Below are 19334 nucleotides of genomic sequence, written 5' to 3' on the forward strand. Positions count from 1 at the left end.
ATTTGTGTGGTCCTCGGAAATTTTTAAAAGGGAAAAGAAATTGCAAGAAGTAATAAAAAGTTGCGGCCGCCATTTTGGAAAATTTAAAAACTTTAAAAATAAATATTTGGACTTTGGGAGCTCAGAGGACGGTGAAATTGGGCTCTTTTGAATCTGATAGTCAAAATGAAAATCGGGGAGATCTAAAATTTCGTTGTTTCTTGAAGGGTTTAAAAGTTTTAAAAATTCATATCTTGGTCTAGGAAGCTCTGAGGAAGGTGAAACTAAGTTTATTATAAAAAGCAAGCCCTAATCTTTTGAACCTGACAGTTAAATCCGAAATCTGTGAGGTTACAATTTTTGGTGTTTTTAAATGTCTGAAGCCAAGCAGCCCCGAACAAGGGCTCTTTCATTGGAGAAGATGCAGGAACAATTGGACACAATGGAAGGCAGAATGATGAGAGGGGTAAGGAAGATGATAGATGAATCGAAAGAAGAAATTATTGCAGAGATTTAAAAGAATATGGAAGATCTCAGAAAGGAAACTGGGGAAACATCTAAGAAAGTGCAGGAAGTAGAAGGAAAAATGAAAGTATATGATTCCACCTTGTTGAAAATTCAAGAAAAAGTGACAATCCATGACTGCAAACTGATGGAAACTCAGATACGTCTGAGAGGAGTACCTGAAGTGGAGGATGGTGACTTGAAAGGATATATAATAAAAATAATTGCAGAATTTTTAGATGAAGATCCTGAAGAGACTAAAAATATGTATGACTATATGTACAGAGTGAATTCACTTTTTGCCAAGAAAAATAATCTACCAAGAGATGTTGTTATAAGATATATGACAAAGGAAATGGTGAGAAGGATCATGAATAAAATTTTTGAAAAGGCACTGATAGTGAGAGGCAGTAAAGTAAGAATCATGAAGGAGTTGCCAAGGCAAGTGATAAATGATAGGAGAACATATAAAAAGCTGACAGAAAAATTGAGGGACAATGGCACGAGGTTCAGATGAATTATACCTGAAGGTTTGAGCTTTGAACTCCAGGGGAAAAGAGTCACACTTACAAATGCTCAGGAGTTGCGTAGATTTTTTGAAGAAAATAAAGAATTTGCACCATGATGGATTACAAATTATTGTCTTGAAATGTTGATGGACTAAATTCACCACAAAAAAGAAGAGCAACATTTCATTGGATTAAGAAACAAAACTGTAATATAATATGTTTGTAAGAAGTACATATTAAACAAAAGGATTATAATTTTTATGGAATAAACAATTGGGAGTAGAATTTTTTTCACTAGCTGAACAGAAGAAAAGAGGAGTGGTTTTATATATCAAACAAGAATTGGAGCCAAAATTAGTGTTTAAAGATAAGGACGGAAGATTTGTAGCAGTGGAGACAGTATTAAATGGGAAGAAAAGTTGTTATTGGGATTGTATGCGCCTAATGGTGCAAAGGATGCTTTTTTCAAAGACATTACACAACAATTTGATGAACTGACCTATGATCAAGTATTGTTAATGGGAGACTTCAATGAAACAGTTAAGAACTCATTGGATAGATCTGGAAGAAAAAAATGATGGGAAAGAAGGGAAATTGCCAAAGTCTTTCTTTGAATTGGCTAAACAAGAAAATTTAGAAGATATATGGAGGAAATTTAATCCTGAAGTGCAGAACTATACTTTTTTTTCAGCAAAACACAAAACTTTTTCTAGAATTGACATGCTGTAGGGAACTAAAGACTTAAGTCTTATAACAAAGAAGATAGAGATTTTACCTAAAATAGGGGCTGACCATAACCCAATAATGTGGATTACAAAATTGTCCAAGAAATTGAGAAGATGGAGACTGAATGAAGATTTGCTACAGAATAAAGAAACAGTGACATATCTAAAAAAAGAAACTAAAGCCTTTTTCCAAGTGAATGATAAAGAAGATATTGATTTTCAGACGGTTTGGGCTGCTTATAAAGCAGTAATGAGAGGAGTGTTGATTACTTTGAATAATAAAGACAAGAGAAGAAAAGAAAAGAAAAACAGTTGTTGGACATTCAAAATGAAATAAAGAAAAAGGAAGGGGAGTTGAGAAAAAGACCAGAGAAAAAGAAAATTTTAAGGGAAATTACAATACTGCAAACTCAATTGAGACATTTGTTGAATAAAGAAGTGGAATGGAGTTTGAAAAGAAATACTTTGAGGGAGAAATCCTTTGAGGGAGTAAATAAACCGGGAAAGTATTTGGCTTGGCAATTGAAGAAAAAGAGAGAAAATAGAATTATTAACAGAATTGTGGTAGATGAAAGAGAAGTGGTTACTCAAGAGGGAATAAAAAGAGAATTTTTCAAGTACTATGCCAAACTGTTTAAAGGTGTTAAAATAAAGAAAGAGAAGATGGATGAATATTTACAAAAGTTAAAAATAGAACCCCTAACTGAAAATATGAGAAAAGTTCTGAATGATCCAATTGAAAAGATAGAAATTGAAGCAGCAATCAACGCAATGAAAAATGGAAAAGCTCCTGGGCCAGATGGATATACAGCTAAATATTTTAAAACTTTTAAGGACAAATTAATACCAAAATTGCAGAAGTTGATGGATATGATGAATAAAAGGGAAAGTACCAAATACATGGAAAGAAGCTGTTATTTCGTTGATACCTAAAGAAGATAGAGATGCCACAAATGTAAAAAATTACAGACCAATTTCTTTATTAAATAATGACTATAAAATATTTACAAGAATCTTGGCAGAATGGCTTAAACAACATTTGATAAATTTTATAAAGGAAGATCAAGCAGGGTTTCTTCCCAAAAGACAAATAAGAGACAATATTAGGACTGTTGTAAATATTGTAGAATATTATGAAAGACATCCAGAAAAAGAAGTATTATTATTCTTTGCAGATGCAGAGAAAGCATTTGACAATTTAAACTGGGACTTTATGTTCGCGGTAATGGAAAAAATGGAGTTGGGAGAAAGTTTTATAAGAATGATAAAAGCAATATACTCCGAACAAAGGGCAAGGTTGTGTGTTAATGCAGATCTTACAGAAGAAATGAAAATGAGCAAAGGTACTAGACAAGGTTGTCTGCTTTCACCACTGTTGTTTATAATGACTCTTGAAATGTTATTGATGCAGATTCAAGAAGAAAAAGATATACAAGGTTTACGAATAAAAGGATGTACTTACAAATACAGAGCATTTGCTGATGATATAATGTTTATAAATGAAAACCCCATTTACACCTTTGCTGTTACACCTTTGCTGTTAATTAAAATACAAGAATATGGGGAGTTGGCGGGACTCTCTATAAATAGAGAAAAATCTAAAATTTTGTGTAAAAATATGCAGATGAATAGACAACAAGAATTACAGAGACTAACGGGTTGTGAAGTTACCTTTAAGGTAAAGTATCTAGGGGTGGAGATAACAATGAAAAATATTGATCTGTTTAAAAATAATTACGAGAAGTTATGGCATAAAATGGATGAAGGTATGCTAAAATGGAATAAGCTTAATCTGTCATTGCTGGGCAGAATAGCTGCAATTAAAATGAATATTCTACCAAGGATAATGTATTTGTTCCAAACTATTCCTATTGTGAAGGATGCCAAACAATTTGATAAATGGCGTAGGAAAATTTCAGAATTTGTGTGGGCTGGGAAGAAGCCAAGAATTAAAATGAAAATTCTGTCAGATGCAAAAGAGAGAGGCGGATTTCAATTACCAGATTTAAAATTACATCATGAAGCAGTTTGCTTATTGTGGATGAAAGAATGGATAACGCTGTTAAACAAAAAACTTCTAGTGTTGGAAGGTCACGAAAATAAATTTGGCTGGCACGCATATTTGTATTATGGAAAAAAGAGGATGGATGGTCTTTTCTCTCACCATTATATAAGAAGCAATTTATTAAATACATGGACAAAATACAAGAAATATGGAGATGAGAGAAGATCTTTATGGATAGTGCCAGCTGAAGTAATAAAGATAATGGCTGAGATAGGTGAAGAAAAGTGGCTGTCAAATAATCAATTGTTAAAAATACAAAGTGGAAAAATAGAACTGAAAACTGCTAAAGAATTGAGCCACAAATATGATTGGTTTCAAATGCAACAAATAAAGAGCTTGGTAGAGAATGACATTAAAACTGAAGGAATAAGGAAAGAGCAAACAGAAATGGGAAAAGTTCTGCTTGGAGACAATGATAAACTAATTTCAAAAGTATACAAATTACTTTTACAATGGTCTACAGAAGATGAAGTAGTGAAATCTCAAATGATTAAATGGGCAATTAATGTAAATAAAGAAATAAACATGGAATCTTGGGCATATCTGTGGAAGAACTCTATGAAATTCGCAACATGTCAAAGTATTAAAGAAAATTGTTTTAAGATGATGTATAGATGGTATATAACTCCTAAAAAATTGGCAAAGATGAATAATAAGATGCCAGACAGATGTTGGAAATGTAAAAAGCATGAAGGTTCTTTCTACCATATGTGGTGGACTTGTGAAAGAGCTAAAATGTTTTGGCAGATGATTCAGCAAGAGATTTCTAAGATCTTGGGATATGAGTTTAACAAAGTTGCAGAGACTTTTCTGTTAGGACTACAAATGGAAACATTTCCAAAAGAAGATAGAACTTTAATCTGGTACTTGCTCTCAGCTGCTAGGACATTGTTTGCGCAGTTGTGGAAGCAAGAAAAAATACCAGAAAAATGGGATTAGATTATAAAAGTTATGACCTGGAGTGAAATGGACAAATTAACAAGAATATTAAGAGACTATGATTTGGAAGTTTTTAAGATGGAGTGGAAGAAGTTCAGAAGATACATAGAAAAAGAGTGGAAAATAAAAGGACATTGGACAATTTTTGATAATGATTAAGTTTTAAAAGAAGAATATAACTTTTGGTTTTCTTAATAGTTAAGGGTACCTTTAATATTTGTGGGTTTTTAAAGTAAATAACACTGGCGGGGGTCAAATAATGGGGGGAGGAGTGGGGGAAAAGTAAGATATGGGGTAAATTTTTCTTTTTAAGTTGTAAGATATTGATATAGATTTGCTACCATATGTTACCAATAAAATTATTTATACTGTAAATAAGCTTTTATTCCTTCCAAAACACAATGAATGGACCAGTATTTGAAGCTGTAAAATGAAATTCAAGATAACAAGATGAGTCCATTTGCTCAGTCTGATGCCCTTTAATTATCCAAGACTGACTTAACTAAGCTTTCTGAAAAACTAAAATATTTTATTTACTATAATTAATAACCAACTGTGAAGATAGATTCAGGTGGGGTAGCCATATTAGTCTGAAGCAGCAGAACAGAGTTTGAGCCCAGTGGCATCTTTAAGACCAACAAAGTTTTGTTCAGGGTATAAGCTTTCATGTGCAAGCACATTTCTTCAGATACAATGAATGGAAATGACCTGTCCATACATATAGGTAGAGGATGAGAGCAGTAAATTAGCATAAAGCATAATGAAGATGTTTAACAGACTCAAGAACCAAACAGGATTATCAGGCTTAGTTTATAGGGTTACCATTTGTTTGGGTTTCATTCTGGGGGCGGGGGGGGGGGGGCGCACAGTGAAAGAATATGTCAAAATTAGGGATCTATGGGCAGATGCATCCTTAATTGTGGAATGCTGAGAGTAATTGACTGAGACCCTGCCATTACACTCCATCCATTATGCCATTATGCTCCATCCATCTCCTCTCAAGCCTCCATGCATAGATAGAGCATAATGGCAGGGTGAAAAAATTAGTCCATTATTTTAGTTGCTTCAAAAAGGTTAGAGAAACACTTTGGGCCAGCTGTGCTAACAGAGGGAGTTAGAGTTATATTATCCTGAGAGTAATCTTGTGCTTGCTGTGATATTTATGTACTAGCTGCTCAACTGCTGCATATCATTGCCAAAAAAAAAAAAAACCCAAACCACTCCACTTCTCTTTCCTATAAAGGAAATACTTTGAACTACACATTGTTCCAGGAAAGGAGTGCAAAACTAAAATAGCAGCAAAAGAGTACAAAACTGAAATAGCAGAAAATGAAATAGCTTATTGGACTCAACCATCTAAAGTAAAAATGTATTATATAAGATATGGCATTTTATGTTCTCACAAGAATGAAGAAAAACTGGTCTACCCCTAGCAACATGCCAGCTGAACAAAAAGGGGGGGGGGAATGCGAGGTGATAGATGACTGTTTTATTGTCATTAAAAGCTTTGTACCTAATCATCTGGTATTTTCCCCTTTACCTCAGCACTCACAAGAACAACAGCATACCTTCTGCCCCAGGAAAGTAGCTACTATGATAAAGAGTGCTGAATCAACAAGCTGAACTTCTCTTCATTGTCTTTTCACAGGAATTCCCAATTGAAGACTCTCCTGGCTATTGGAGGTTGGAATTTTGGAACTGCACCGTAAGGCTTAAACCATTTTTCTTGTACAGTACAGCGAAGGTCCTCCCCCCCCCCCCCTCCTTACTTCTGTGTATTGGTTTACTGACTTCAGCTTTCTTGGGCTTTTTTGATCTTTGGCAACAGTCTACAAAGCCTCTGCTATACGACTGTGTTTAAAATTGTATGGACTGATCTCTGTAAGGGGTGGGTGAACAGATTATTCTTTGACCTTTTTATAATGAAGTTTGATATATTTTCTCTTGATATATTTTACATAGGGTTATCATACTGGAGATTTTGGGGGTGGAGCCTGAGGAGGGCAGGGTTTGGGGAGAGGAGGGTCATCAGCAGGGTACAATGTAATAATCTCCACCCTCCAAAACAGCCATTTTCTCCAGGGGAACTGACCTCGGTTGTCTGAAGATCAGCTACAACAGTGGGAAATCTCCAAACCCCACCTGGATATTGGCAACCCTAATTTAACAACAAGTTACATTCTATAATAGAGAGGAATAAATTTTGGATACTGGAACTGCTTCTAACTTTTGTCTTCTTTGGTTCTTGATTAGATTTAATGCAATGGTTTCCACTGCTCAGACCCGCCAGACTTTCATCAGCTCAGTCATCAAATTTCTACGTCAGTATGAATTTGATGGCCTGGATTTTGACTGGGAGTACCCTGGTTCCCGAGGCAGCACTGCTCAGGATAAGGCCCTCTTTACTGTTCTGGTTAAGGTATGGTGGCATCATAATTTCATCAAGCAGCAATATCTATGATGAGCTAAGTCCTACATAACTTTGGTTAGCTGGCAAAACACATGCAGCAGCTAATAATAACCATCAGTGACATGAATCAGCTACCTCCTGGTGGGTAACCCATATTGGTGTGAAGCAGCAGAACAAAGTTTGAGTCCAGCAGCACTTTTAAGACCAACAAAGTTATATTCAAGGTGTGAGCTTTTGTGTGTATGCAGACTTCCACAAATACAATTAAATGGAATTTACCGGTCCATACATGTAAGTCAGTGGTTGAACAGCAAATTATCATATAACATAATGAAGATGTTTTAACAGATGCAAACAGGAATAACAAGCTAAGTGTATAAGGTCATCATGGAAAACAGTGAAGCAAATAAATATGTCAAAACTGGAGAGAGAAGTGTAAATGTATCCTTCTTACTTGTGGAGCGTTAAGAGTAATTAATGGAAACTTTTTTGTTATACTCCATCTGTCTCCTCTGGAGATAACTCATAGCATTATTTTTCTTTGAAGGGGGGTGATTTGTGGTGCAGTGTTATGTCTCCTCTGTTACCAGGCCACAGAAATGCATTCCAATATATCATTCTAATATTCATTGTATTACATTACAATCATTATTCTAATCTACTATTCCAAAAAATAAATACACTAAAATAAAGAGGAGATATATCTTTTCTTGGTGAGAATACAGATGAATGAATTTAGCATATGTAGTGAGATAAGAAACCATCTTGTTGAGTCCTGGGGGGTGTTTGTTCTGAGTGTTGTAATTTAGCAATTTCCGTTTTTAGTCTGTTCCTGAAGTTCCTTTGCAATAAAGCAGCTTTTTTGAGGTCACCCACTGAATGTCCTGGAAGGAAGTGTTCTCCTACAGGTTTCTCAGTTTTGTGATTCTTGATGTCAGATTTGTGTCCATATATCCCTTGCTGTAGGGTTTGACCTGTTTGCCCTATGTAGAGAACCGAAGGGCATTGTTGACATTTAATGGCATATTCAGTATTAGAAGATGATCATGTGAATAAGCCTGAGATGATGAAATTGATGTTGTTAGGTCCAGTGATTGTGTTGTCTGGGTTATGTGGCAGCAAAGTTGGCATCTGGGTTTATTGCAAGCTCTGGTACCAGTGTCCATGTTCAAATTAGATGTTGCATTATTGTGGGTGAGTAGTTGTTTGAGATCTGGGGGCTGTCTATGCACAAGAAAAGGTTTCCTTCTGCCCCCCGCCTCCATACTTGCGAAAGAGAACTCTCATTATCTAGTAGAGGTTGTAAGTCACTGATGATGTGTTGAACGATTTTGAGTTGAGAGCTCTATGTGACCTCTAGTGGTGTTCTGTTATTGTCTCTTTTGGGCCTGTCTTGCAACAGGCTTACTCTGGGTAACATTATGGCTTTGTTCATCTGTTTCCTGACTTCATCTGGTGGATACTTTAGTCCCAAAACGGTGTGTTGTAGATCCCTCAGCTGAGAATCTGTGTCTGTAGGATTGGAGCAGACATGACTGTAGCGCAGAGCATGGCTGTATATAATGGATCATTTTATATGCTTAGGATGGCAGCTGGAGGCATATAGATATGTTTGTCAGTCAGTGGGTTTCCGGGATAAGTGGTGTCTATGTGTCCACTGTGTATTTTTACAATAGTGTCCAGAAAATGTATTCCTTGCATAGACATTGTCAGGTTAATGGGGGGGGGGGGTGAAAGTTATTGAATGTGTAGAGGAATATGTTCAGGGCTTCTTTACCATATGTCCAGACAACAAAAATATCATCAACGTAACACAGGTATAAGGCAGGAGGGAGCGAGTGGGAGTTTTGGAAGTGTTGCTCCTCCAAGTCATCCATAAAGATATTAATATACTGTGCAATCATGTGGGTGCCCATGGCTGCACCATTGATCTGGAGGAACACGTTGTCACCAATCTGAAGTAGTTATGGGTGAGAACAAAATGACACAGTTTAGTGGCAAAGTCAGATGTGTTGTTGTCAGAGATCATAGTCCTTATGGCTTGTCATCCATTTTTTTTGTGGAATATTGGTTTACAGAGATTCCGCATCCATGGTCACTAAAATAGTATTCTTTGGAAGGTTGTTCAAATATTGTATTTTTTTCAGAAAGTCTGTGGTGGCATGAACATAGCTAGGAGCATTGACAGCATAGGGTCTTAGAACAGTGTCCATATATCCAGATATCCTCATGGTGATAGTGTCTATGCCTGAGACAATAGGGCATCCTGGGTTTCCAGGTTTGTGCATTTTGGGTAGAAGATAAATGGTACCTGGTCAAGGTTCCTGTGGTGTGTCTAAAAGGATTTGTTCCTGAATATTTGGGGGTAATTCCTTTCCAATCTTATTTTGTTCTTTTCTGCATTCCTGTGTGGCGTCTGAGTCCAGTTGTTTGTAAAAAGCAGTATTTGAGAGTTGTCTTTGAGCCTCCTGGATGTAGTATGATCTTTTACAATATTCATCTATGGATCTTTGGATCCTCCTGCAAAGGATCAGCTCCTCTGTAAGTTCATTAATGAAAACAAAATAAACTAGTCCATTGTGTTTGTGTGTGTTTAAAAAAAACATTAACAGAGAAAAAACCCTTAATACATGTTGGATAGGATGCTAAAATCTGCACTAGTTCACCTATGTCCAAGGGGTATTTGGGTTTGTATTTCAAAAACTACACTTCCCTTTCCCCTTGCATGCTTTCTAAAGCACCTTCTAATAAGGCACAGGGGTCTGGTGCGTGAAATCAAAAATTCCCCCCAGGCATCCTTTTTTGATTCTATCCATTGTTTCGTCATAAAGTATGGCAATGTCTCATAGTGTTTTAAACATTTATTTTGGAATTATATATAAATACTAAAGTAAGTGACGTTTACTTGTGGATCAGGATTTTGAGAGCATTAGGGAGAAGTCTGAACTCTAGCATGTTAATACTGGAAAATATTGGTAGATTTACTATCATAGAAATTTCTTTTTTGTGTAAAAAGCAAGGGGAAACATTCTGTGGTATAGAAGTAATTGTTTGCAATGCTGCTTCTATTTTATAGGAAATGCGTGAAGCCTTTGAGCAGGAGGCCAGTCAAACAAACAGACCCAGGCTCATGGTCACTGCTGCTGTGGCTGCTGGACTTTCCAACATTGAATCAGGCTACCAGATTCCTGAGCTCGGCCAGTGAGTATTACAATATCAGATAGGCTGATGCTTGAAGCAATAGTTCAAACAGCACTTTTGTTCTAGCAATAGATTGTGGGACTTCCTCTGTTGTATGCTTCTGCTTCTCCATATAGAACTGGTGAAGAAATTGATACTGGGGAAGAAAGGAAAGGACTGCCAACAGGCAATGGCAGGAAACAAATAATGGTGGAGAAGGAATCCAGAAACTAAATATGAGCTAGGCTGTTGAGCAACTGGGTTTGCTAAAAGCCAGGAAGGGGCACATAATGCCTGAGACCTCATTACCAGCCATGGCAGATGGCAGCACAATGGAGATGCAAACAATGCTGAGCCTGTCCTTCCTATTACAAATCTCCCAGCTAGCTGGACCCTCTCAGTGTCTGGATATTTTAGGGAGAAGATGCATAGAACACAAGGAGAGAAGGGAAGATAAGGTACTGCAAAACCCCACCCCCTAGAAACAGAATATCTAACAAGCGATTTCTCTTAGAAATGTTAAAAAGGTAGTGTTACCTGAGGTATGAGACTAGCCAAGGGCATTTCACATCTCACTGCATTTACAGTTGTGTTAATATGATTAAGAAGCCACAAAAGAACTCAAATTATTTTACTGCCTAGGTCAAACAACTGCATAAGGTTTAAAGCAAGTGCAAGCTCCCTTATTGGACAAGAACATGGCCTATTACAGCATTTATTTATTTTATTTATTTATTTTATGATTTATATCCCGCCCTTCCCAGCAAGTGGTTCAACACAGGCTTACAACATAGAATCTCACATAAATAGGGTTTAAACATTTAAACAATTAAAATAATTAAAACATTTAAAACATTAAGGACAGCAGAAGTCTAGTAAAACTACACTTAGTTTCTTGTGCCAGTTAGTCATAGGCCAGCCGGAAGAGGGTTGTCTTACAGGCCCTGCAGAACTGAGCAAGGTCCCGCAGGGCCCTCACCTCTTCCGGCAGCTGGTTCCACCAGGAAGGGGCCATAACAGAAAAGGCCCGATCCCTGGTAGATTTTAAACGGACTTCTTTTGGCCCGGGAATAACCAGGAGGTTTTGAGTTCCCGATCTTAGTACTCTCTGGGGAACATGTGGGGAGAGACGGTCCTTCAGGTAGGCAGGTCCTAGACCATATAGGGCTTTAGAGGTAATAACCAGCACCTTGTACCGGACTCGGTAAGTTATTGGCAGCCAGTGCAGATCCCGGAGCCCCGGCTGGATGTGCTCCCTTCTTGGGAGCCCTAGCAACAGCCGGGCCGCGGCATTCTGCACTAGCTGCAGCTTTCGAGTTCGACACAAAGGCAGCCCCATGTAGAGACCATTGCAGTAGTCCAACCTCGAGGTGACCGTGGCGTGGATCACTGTTGCTAGATCGTCGCACTCTAGGAAGGGGGCCAACTGCCTTGCCCGCCTAAGATGAAAAAATGCGGACTTGGCAGTGGCTGCTATCTGAGCCTCCATCGTTAAGGAGGACTCCAATAGTACCCTGTTCGCCGCTATCAGCGGCGCACCGTCAAAAGCTGGCAGGGGGATTTCCCTCCCCGGACCCCGACGACCCAAGCAAAGGACCTCTGTCTTCGCTGGATTTAGCCTCAGCCCACTCAGTCTGAGCCACCCAGCCACTTCCTGTAGCGCTTGGTCTAGATTTTCTGGGGCGGAGACCAGTCGGCCGTCCATAAGCAGATAGAGCTGGGTGTCATCAGCATACTGGTGGCAGCCCAGCCCATACCTTCAGGCGATCTGGGCAAGGGGATGCATATAGATGTTGAATAACATCGGGGAGAGAGCCGCCCCGAGGCACTCCGCAATCAAGCGTGCGCCTCCGGGATAGCTCACCCCCAATCGCGACCCTTTGTTCCCGACCTTCAAGGAAAGAGGAAAGCCACTGTAAGGCTAACCCCTGGATCCCCGCGTCGGCAAGGCGGCAGGTCAGTAACCGTATCGAACGCAGCCAATAGGTCCAACAACATCAGCACCGCCGAGCCGCCTCGATCCAGATGCAGGTTTGGACAAAACACCTGAGCTGGTTTTTTTTTTAAAGCTGCAAACTTCCCTTACAGTATATGCCAGGGGTGGCCAACGGTAGCTCTCCAGAAGTTTTTGCCTACAACTCCCATAAGCCCCAGCCAGCATGCCTAATTCGCTGGGGCTGATGAGAGTTGTAGTCAAAAAACATCTGGAGAGCTACCGTTGGCCACCCCTGGTATATGCTAAAGCATTTCAATTTTCCTTGCATTCCCTAAGGATTTTTTATTTTTGCCACCAATTCACAGCTGACTTACAGCAACCCCATATCATTTTCAAGGCAAGAGACATTCAGAGGTGGTTTGCCACTTGCCTACTTTCATGCCACAACCTGATATTCCTTAAAGGTCTCCCATCCAAATAGTTGCCACAGTCGACCCTACTCAGCTTCTGAGATCTGATGAGATCCAGGTCAAAGATAGCCCATAGATTTAAGGAATGTATGCCCAATATGTGTGTGCTTATGTGTATATATATACATTGGGTAAACAGAATTTAAACTACATGCTACAAATAAATTACTTGCATCACTGTTACAGTGGTTATTTCAGCAGTATAGAAAACTAGTAGTCACACAAAAACCAGATGCCATTGTGCTATCCCCTATCCTACAGGTATCTAGACTATTTCCATGTGATGACATATGACTTCCATGGCTCTTGGGAAGGTTACACTGGAGAAAATAGCCCCCTGTATAAAGGTCCTGCTGACACTGGAGGCAACATCTACTTCAATGTTGTAAGTATGCTTTGAAAAATTGGTCACTTACTGCATTACCTCAGCAAAGCAGATTAAATTGACCCAAGACAGCCTGAAAAAATAATTAATTAACACGGGGCAATTAAACTTTCATCCATAATTCCTTGGAGAAACCCTAGATCTTTTGTTTTCCCTGCAGGACTATGCCATGAACTACTGGAAGAACAACGGTGCCCCAGCAGAGAAGCTCATTGTTGGATTTCCAACATATGGACACACCTTCATCCTCAGCAGCCCATCAAACACTGCTGTTGGTGCTCCAACTTCTGGACCAGGGCCTGCTGGTCCATATACAAGGCAATCTGGGTTCTGGGCTTACTATGAGGTATGTGTAACAAACACAGATATAATCATCATGTGGCAAGCATCTAATCTTCCAGTACAATGCATGGGAATTTTGATGGAATGTTCAGTATAGTTACGGTCTTCTTTCCACAGATGTAGTAAACCTCTGTTCATGCTGCATCCCTTCAGAATTCAGAAGAGGGGTCACACACTTGAGTGTTCCTCTGTACTAAAAAATTTAAATCCTTGCATAGACAACAGCCCACCTCTGTGAGATGGTAGTTCTTTTATGTGAAGGGAGAGGGGGTTTTGTATGAAACAACTTTCAAGAATCCTACCTTTAGTCTAAAATGGCACAGCCCAGACACAAATATATTGCTTTAGTGAAAACAAAACCTCTAACTCTATTTGAACATTGTAGGTAGACATGTTGATCCACAGAAGAATCCAACCCCCCCCCCCAAAAAAACATAGGTTTTAGTCTCTCTCTCTCTCTCTCTCTCTCTCTCTTTTAGTCTTGACCTGCAATCCTACGCAGAGTTACAGCCTTCTAAAACCACTGAAGTCAATGACTAAAAATGTGCATCTCTCCTCTTCCAGATCTGCACCTTCCTGAAGAATGGAGCCACTCAAGCTTGGGATGCTCCTCAGGATGTCCCCTATGCTTACCAAGGCAATGAGTGGCTTGGATATGACAACATCAAGAGTTTCAACATCAAGGTATGACAGGGCCTAGTTTCACAAACATGTATATTCATTCTGGTATATCAGAATCTCTCAATTTCTGTAGGTTTCAGGCTGATTTAATTAAAAAAAAAACCCTTCCTTCTTAAAAGGCTGAATGGCTAAAACAGAACAATTTTGGAGGTGCCATGGTATGGGCGATCGATCTGGATGATTTTACTGGAACTTTCTGCAATCAAGGCAAATTCCCCTTGATCACCACTCTGAAGAATGCCCTTGGATTGCAAAGCACTAGTAAGTAGCAGTAATAAATGGATTTAACAGTCATTTTCCAAAAGAAGGTGGACATTTACATATTCCAAATGACCGGTATAACCCAGACTTATGACATAGCCATAGCAGTCCTAGAAGAAGCAACCATGGAAGAACCACAAATACCTCAGACATGTTAGCAGTGTCACCCATATTGGAAAGATAAAAACCAGGGCTTTTTTTCTGCTTGAGCCCACAGGAGCACAGCTCCACCTGGTCTGGCCAGCCAGAGCCCTGGCCAGACCCGTCATTTGGCAGCCATGTGATCCCAGGCCAGGCAGTGTGGCCTAACATGCAAATGAGCTCCTGCTGGGCTTTTTCTACAAAAAAAAGCACTTATAAGAACATAAAGAGTGCCACAATAGATTAGTCCAGGGGTCCATCTAGTCTACAACCTGTTTCATACAGTGCATATTTCTCACAAATTTTCTGATTTTTCAATAAATTGTTGAAATCTTCTATGGTAGAGTGACTAGAATATGAAACCTGGATATGAAAGCCTATATTCAAACCTTTGTGAAAAACCACCGAAAGCAATGAAACTTTCACACCAGTCGTGTGTAAATGTGTTCTATTTAGTGCAAAACTAAATTAAGAAAAAAACAAAGGAACACTTAGTACTAGGAAACCTCCACAGAATCTCTACAGTCTTTTAAGGGCAACTGCCTCTTCAAAGTAATCAAACGTTACATGGAGTAATTCAAATGTTATACGGAGCCACAGCTGTTTTCTACAACATGGATCAACACATGCTCTCATCAAGCCGGTAACATAAAAGAAGCCATGTTAGATCAGGTCAATGGCCCATCCAGTCCAACACTCCAACACTCTGTGTCACACAGTGGCAAAATTTATATATATATATATATATATATATATATATATATATATATATATATATATACACACACACTGTGGCTAATAGCCACTAATGGACCTCTGCTCCATATTTTTATCTAAACCCCTCTTGAAGGTGGCTATGCTTGTGGCCACCACCACCTTGTGTGGCAGTGAATTCCACGTGTTAATCACCCTTTGGGTGAAGAAGTACTTCCTTTTATCCGTTTTAACCTGTCTGCTCAGCAATTTCATCAAATGCCCACGAGTTCTCGTATTGTGAGAAAGGGAGAAAAGTACTTCTTTCTCTACTTTCTCCATCCCATGCATTATCTTGTAAACCTCTATCATGTCACCCCACAGTCGACGTTTCTCCAAGCTAAAGAGTCCCAAGCGTTTCAACCTTTCTTCATAGGGGAAGTGTTCCAGCCCTTTAATCATTCTAGTTGCCCTTTTATGGACTTTCTCCAATGCTATAATATCCTTTTTGAGGTGCGGCGACCAGAACTGCACACAGTACTCCAAATGAGACCGCACCATCAATTTATACAGGGGCATTATGATACTGGCTGATTTTTTTTTCAGCAGCAGATAAGAGCATGTGTTGATCCATGCTGTAGAAAATAGAGCTGTGGCTCCATGTAATGTCAGGAGGAAAAGGCTGAAGAACTCATAAGTAATGAGAATTCCTTTCAAAAGCAGTTCCTTGTTCTCTCCGTACCTTCACGAGTGGAACACTAAGAGACCTAAAGACTCCACCCACATCTACACTATGATTACTTTGAAGAGGCAGTTGCCTTTAAAAGATTGATGTAGAGATTCTGTGGGGGTTCCTAGTACTAAGTGTTCCTTTGTTTTGTCTTAATTTAGTTTGCACTAAATAGAATGCATTTACACACAATTGGTGTGAAAGTTTCATTGTGGTGGTTTTTCACATAGTTTTCTATATACACCGGTTCCAGTTGCCTTTATCATATATTCAAACCTTTGGCTTGGCCCTCAATGCTCACTGGGTGCAGTCCTGGCCCTGAACTGCATCCAAGGGTTCTAAAAGAGCTTGCGGATGTAATTTCTGAGCCTCTGGCTATTATTTTTGAGAATTCTTGGAGAACAGGAGAGGTGCTGAAAGATTGGAGGCAGGTGAATGTTGTCCCCATCTTCAAGAAGAGGGAAAAGGAGGATCCAGGTAACTACCGACCCATCAGCTTGACGTCTATACCTGGAAAAGTTTTAGAACAAATCATCAGTCAGTCCTGAAAACATTTAGAAAGGATGGCTGTGATTACTAAGAGACAGCATGGGTTTCTTAAAAACAAGTCATGTCAGACTAACCTGATCTCTTTTTTTGAGAAAGAGACTACTTTGCTGGTTCAGGGGAATGCTGTAGACATTGTTCCACATACTATCCTTGTTGACAAGTTGGTAAAATGTGGTTTGGATCCTGTTACCATTAGGTGGATCTGTAACTGGTTGAAAGATCGCACTCAAAGAATGCTTGTGAATGGTTTCTCATCCACTTGGAGAGGAGTGACAAGTGGGGTGCCTCAAGGATCTGTCCTGGGACCTGTTTTGTTCACCATCTTCATGATTTGGATGAAGGAATAGAGGGGATACTTATTAAATTTGCCGATGATACTAAATTGGGATGGGTTGCAAATACAGTATACAGAAACAGGATACAGGATGACCATGACAAGCTGGAAAACTGGGCTAAAACCAATAAAATGAATTTTAGCAGGGATAAATGTGAAGTTCTGCATTTAGGTAGGAAAATCCACTGCATGGTTATAGGATGGGGGAGACTTGTTTTAGCAGTAGTATGTGCAAAAAGGATCTAGGGGTCTTAGTGGATCATACGCTGAACATGAGTCAACAGTGTGATGCGGTGGCTAAAAAAGGAAAATGCAATTTGGGGCTTTATCAACAGAAGTATAGTGTACAGATCACGTGAAGTGATGGTATCGCTTTACTCTGCTGTGGTAAGACCTCACCTGGAGTATTGTGTTCAGTTTTGGGCACCACATTTTAAGAAGGATATAGACAAGCTGGAACGAGTCCAGAGGAGGGTGACGAAGATGGTGAGGGGTCTGGAGACCAAGTCCTATGAAGAAAAGTTGAAGGAGCTGGGCATGTTTAGCCTGGAGAGGAGGCGGCTGAGAGGTGATATGATCACCATCTTCAAGTACTCGAAGGGCTGTCATATAGAGGATGGTATGGAATTGTTTTCTGTGGCCCCAGAAGGTAGGACCAGAACCAAAGGGTTGAAATTAAATCAAGAGTTTCCAGCTCAACATTAGGAAGAACTTCCTGGCCGTTACAGCGATTCCTCGGTGGAACAGGCTTCATCGGGAGGTGGTGGACTCTCCTTAAACAGAGGCTAGATGGCCATCTGACAGCAATGCAGATCCTGTGAATTTAGGGAGAGGTATTTGTGAGTTTACTGCATTGTGTAGGGGGTTGGACTAGATGACCCTGGAGGTCCGTTCCAACTCTATGATTCTATGATGACCCTGTTCAAGCAGCTCTCTCTTTCTCTCAACTTCAGAGGATTGGAGTGGAGACAAATGTGCTAAAAAATTTAAACCATTTTGCATACTGAAAGGGCTAGACAACTGGAAAAGTTATAATTAGATCATTCAGATTATTTTGAAAAATATTGTTTGTTTTGCAGGTTTTCATGATCTATACACAGGACCGGTTATCTAGGCAACAAAGTTTTCCAATTTCTTGCTAGTGTTTGTGTGTTACATTTCATACCTTTCTATGAACCTCAAGGCCACATACAGAGGTTTTCTAGCTGGTCTCCTATTTAGGTAGTGACCACACGTAAACCTGTTTAGCCTTGACATAGCTCCTATCTCATGTGCCTGCAGACCATTCCCTTTGTGGATATTTAAAATTATCCTTTCTATGAGGATTGCAATATTTTTCATGCTTTCATTTTCAGCTTCTATCAAGCTGCTACATTTCAGTAGGTTTTTGGCGTCATAATGTTTTTAAACTTTTACTACTGTATTTAGTTTTTGATTATAGACAGGCAGTATATAAATTTCATAAACCACTAAAGAACAAGTAATTAGGTAAAGATAATTAATGAGTACACTGTTATTTGTATGTGTTTGTATGATGCTCTTTTCTGTTTCAGGCTGCACCCCTCCTGCCCAGCCCCTTCCCCCAATCAGTGGTGGAGGAAGTGGAGGTGGAAGCTCTGGCAGTGGCAGCAGCTCTGGTGGTGGCAGCAGCTCTGGCGGCGGCAGTGGATTTTGTGCTGGCAAGGCTAATGGTCTATACCCTGTGGCCAACAACAAAAATGCTTTCTGGCATTGTCAGAATGGAAACACTTATGAGCAGTATTGCCAGTCAGGCCTGGTCTTTGATCCAAGTTGCAGCTGTTGTAACTGGGCATAAATTTCAGATTCTCCCGCTCCTGCAAAAGCCAGATGCAAAATTTTTCTTCAGGTGAAACACATGACAGCACATTAAGAAAATAAAAATTTGCAAGATAAACTATAGTTTGTTGCTCTGCTTCATTATACTGATTTGTTAGTTTTTCTTTAAACTTCATTTCAAACAAACTGTTCATTCTATGTTTGAGTACATTTAATTAGTTATAGATGGCCCACAAAGACATCAAAGTTATAACCTGATGGTATATTCCTATATTCTTAGTTCAGTAGTGTAGATAAGCAGACCAAGTGAAAATAGGTACTTGGCAGGGGTAGGCTAATAAGATGACTTCCCTGTTGTGTATTGCCTATTGCAGGGGTGGCCAACGGTAGCTCTCCAGATGTTTTTGCCTACAACTCCCATCAGCCCCAGCCAGCATTGTAAATGGCTGGGGCTGATGGGAGTTGTAGGCAAAAAACTTCTGGAGAGCTACCGTTGGCCACCCCTGGCCTATTGCATTGGTCACCTACTTCCTAGCCACCTTTACTTACTTTACTTTACTTTATTCGATTTATATCCCGCCCTACCCCACCGAGGTGGGCTCAGGGCGGCTTACAACAATAAAAGCTAACAGAGGTCGATTTAAATACGATTAAAATTATACAATAAAATACATATTGGTGTGAATTGGCAGGGACAGGAAGGG

General features: G+C 39.4%; 1 protein-coding gene across 1 annotated transcript in view; it reads left to right on the plus strand.

Annotated features, from left to right (window-relative positions):
• Nucleotides 1-18727, plus strand: part of LOC132566405 (acidic mammalian chitinase-like) — a 26853-nt gene extending 8126 nt beyond the window's left edge. Inside the window, exons 4-11 of the mRNA XM_060231414.1 lie at nucleotides 6370-6426; nucleotides 6975-7140; nucleotides 10208-10332; nucleotides 12979-13102; nucleotides 13263-13448; nucleotides 14009-14128; nucleotides 14245-14386; nucleotides 18387-18727. Of these exons, the coding sequence (XP_060087397.1) occupies nucleotides 6370-6426; nucleotides 6975-7140; nucleotides 10208-10332; nucleotides 12979-13102; nucleotides 13263-13448; nucleotides 14009-14128; nucleotides 14245-14386; nucleotides 18387-18649 (1183 nt within the window). The 3' untranslated portion in view covers nucleotides 18650-18727. The remainder of the gene's footprint in view (nucleotides 1-6369; nucleotides 6427-6974; nucleotides 7141-10207; nucleotides 10333-12978; nucleotides 13103-13262; nucleotides 13449-14008; nucleotides 14129-14244; nucleotides 14387-18386) is intronic.
• The last annotated feature ends 607 nt before the right edge of the window (nucleotides 18728-19334 follow it).

Source organism: Heteronotia binoei, chromosome 2 (assembly GCF_032191835.1).
Source record: "Heteronotia binoei isolate CCM8104 ecotype False Entrance Well chromosome 2, APGP_CSIRO_Hbin_v1, whole genome shotgun sequence".
NCBI lineage: Eukaryota > Metazoa > Chordata > Lepidosauria > Squamata > Gekkonidae > Heteronotia > Heteronotia binoei.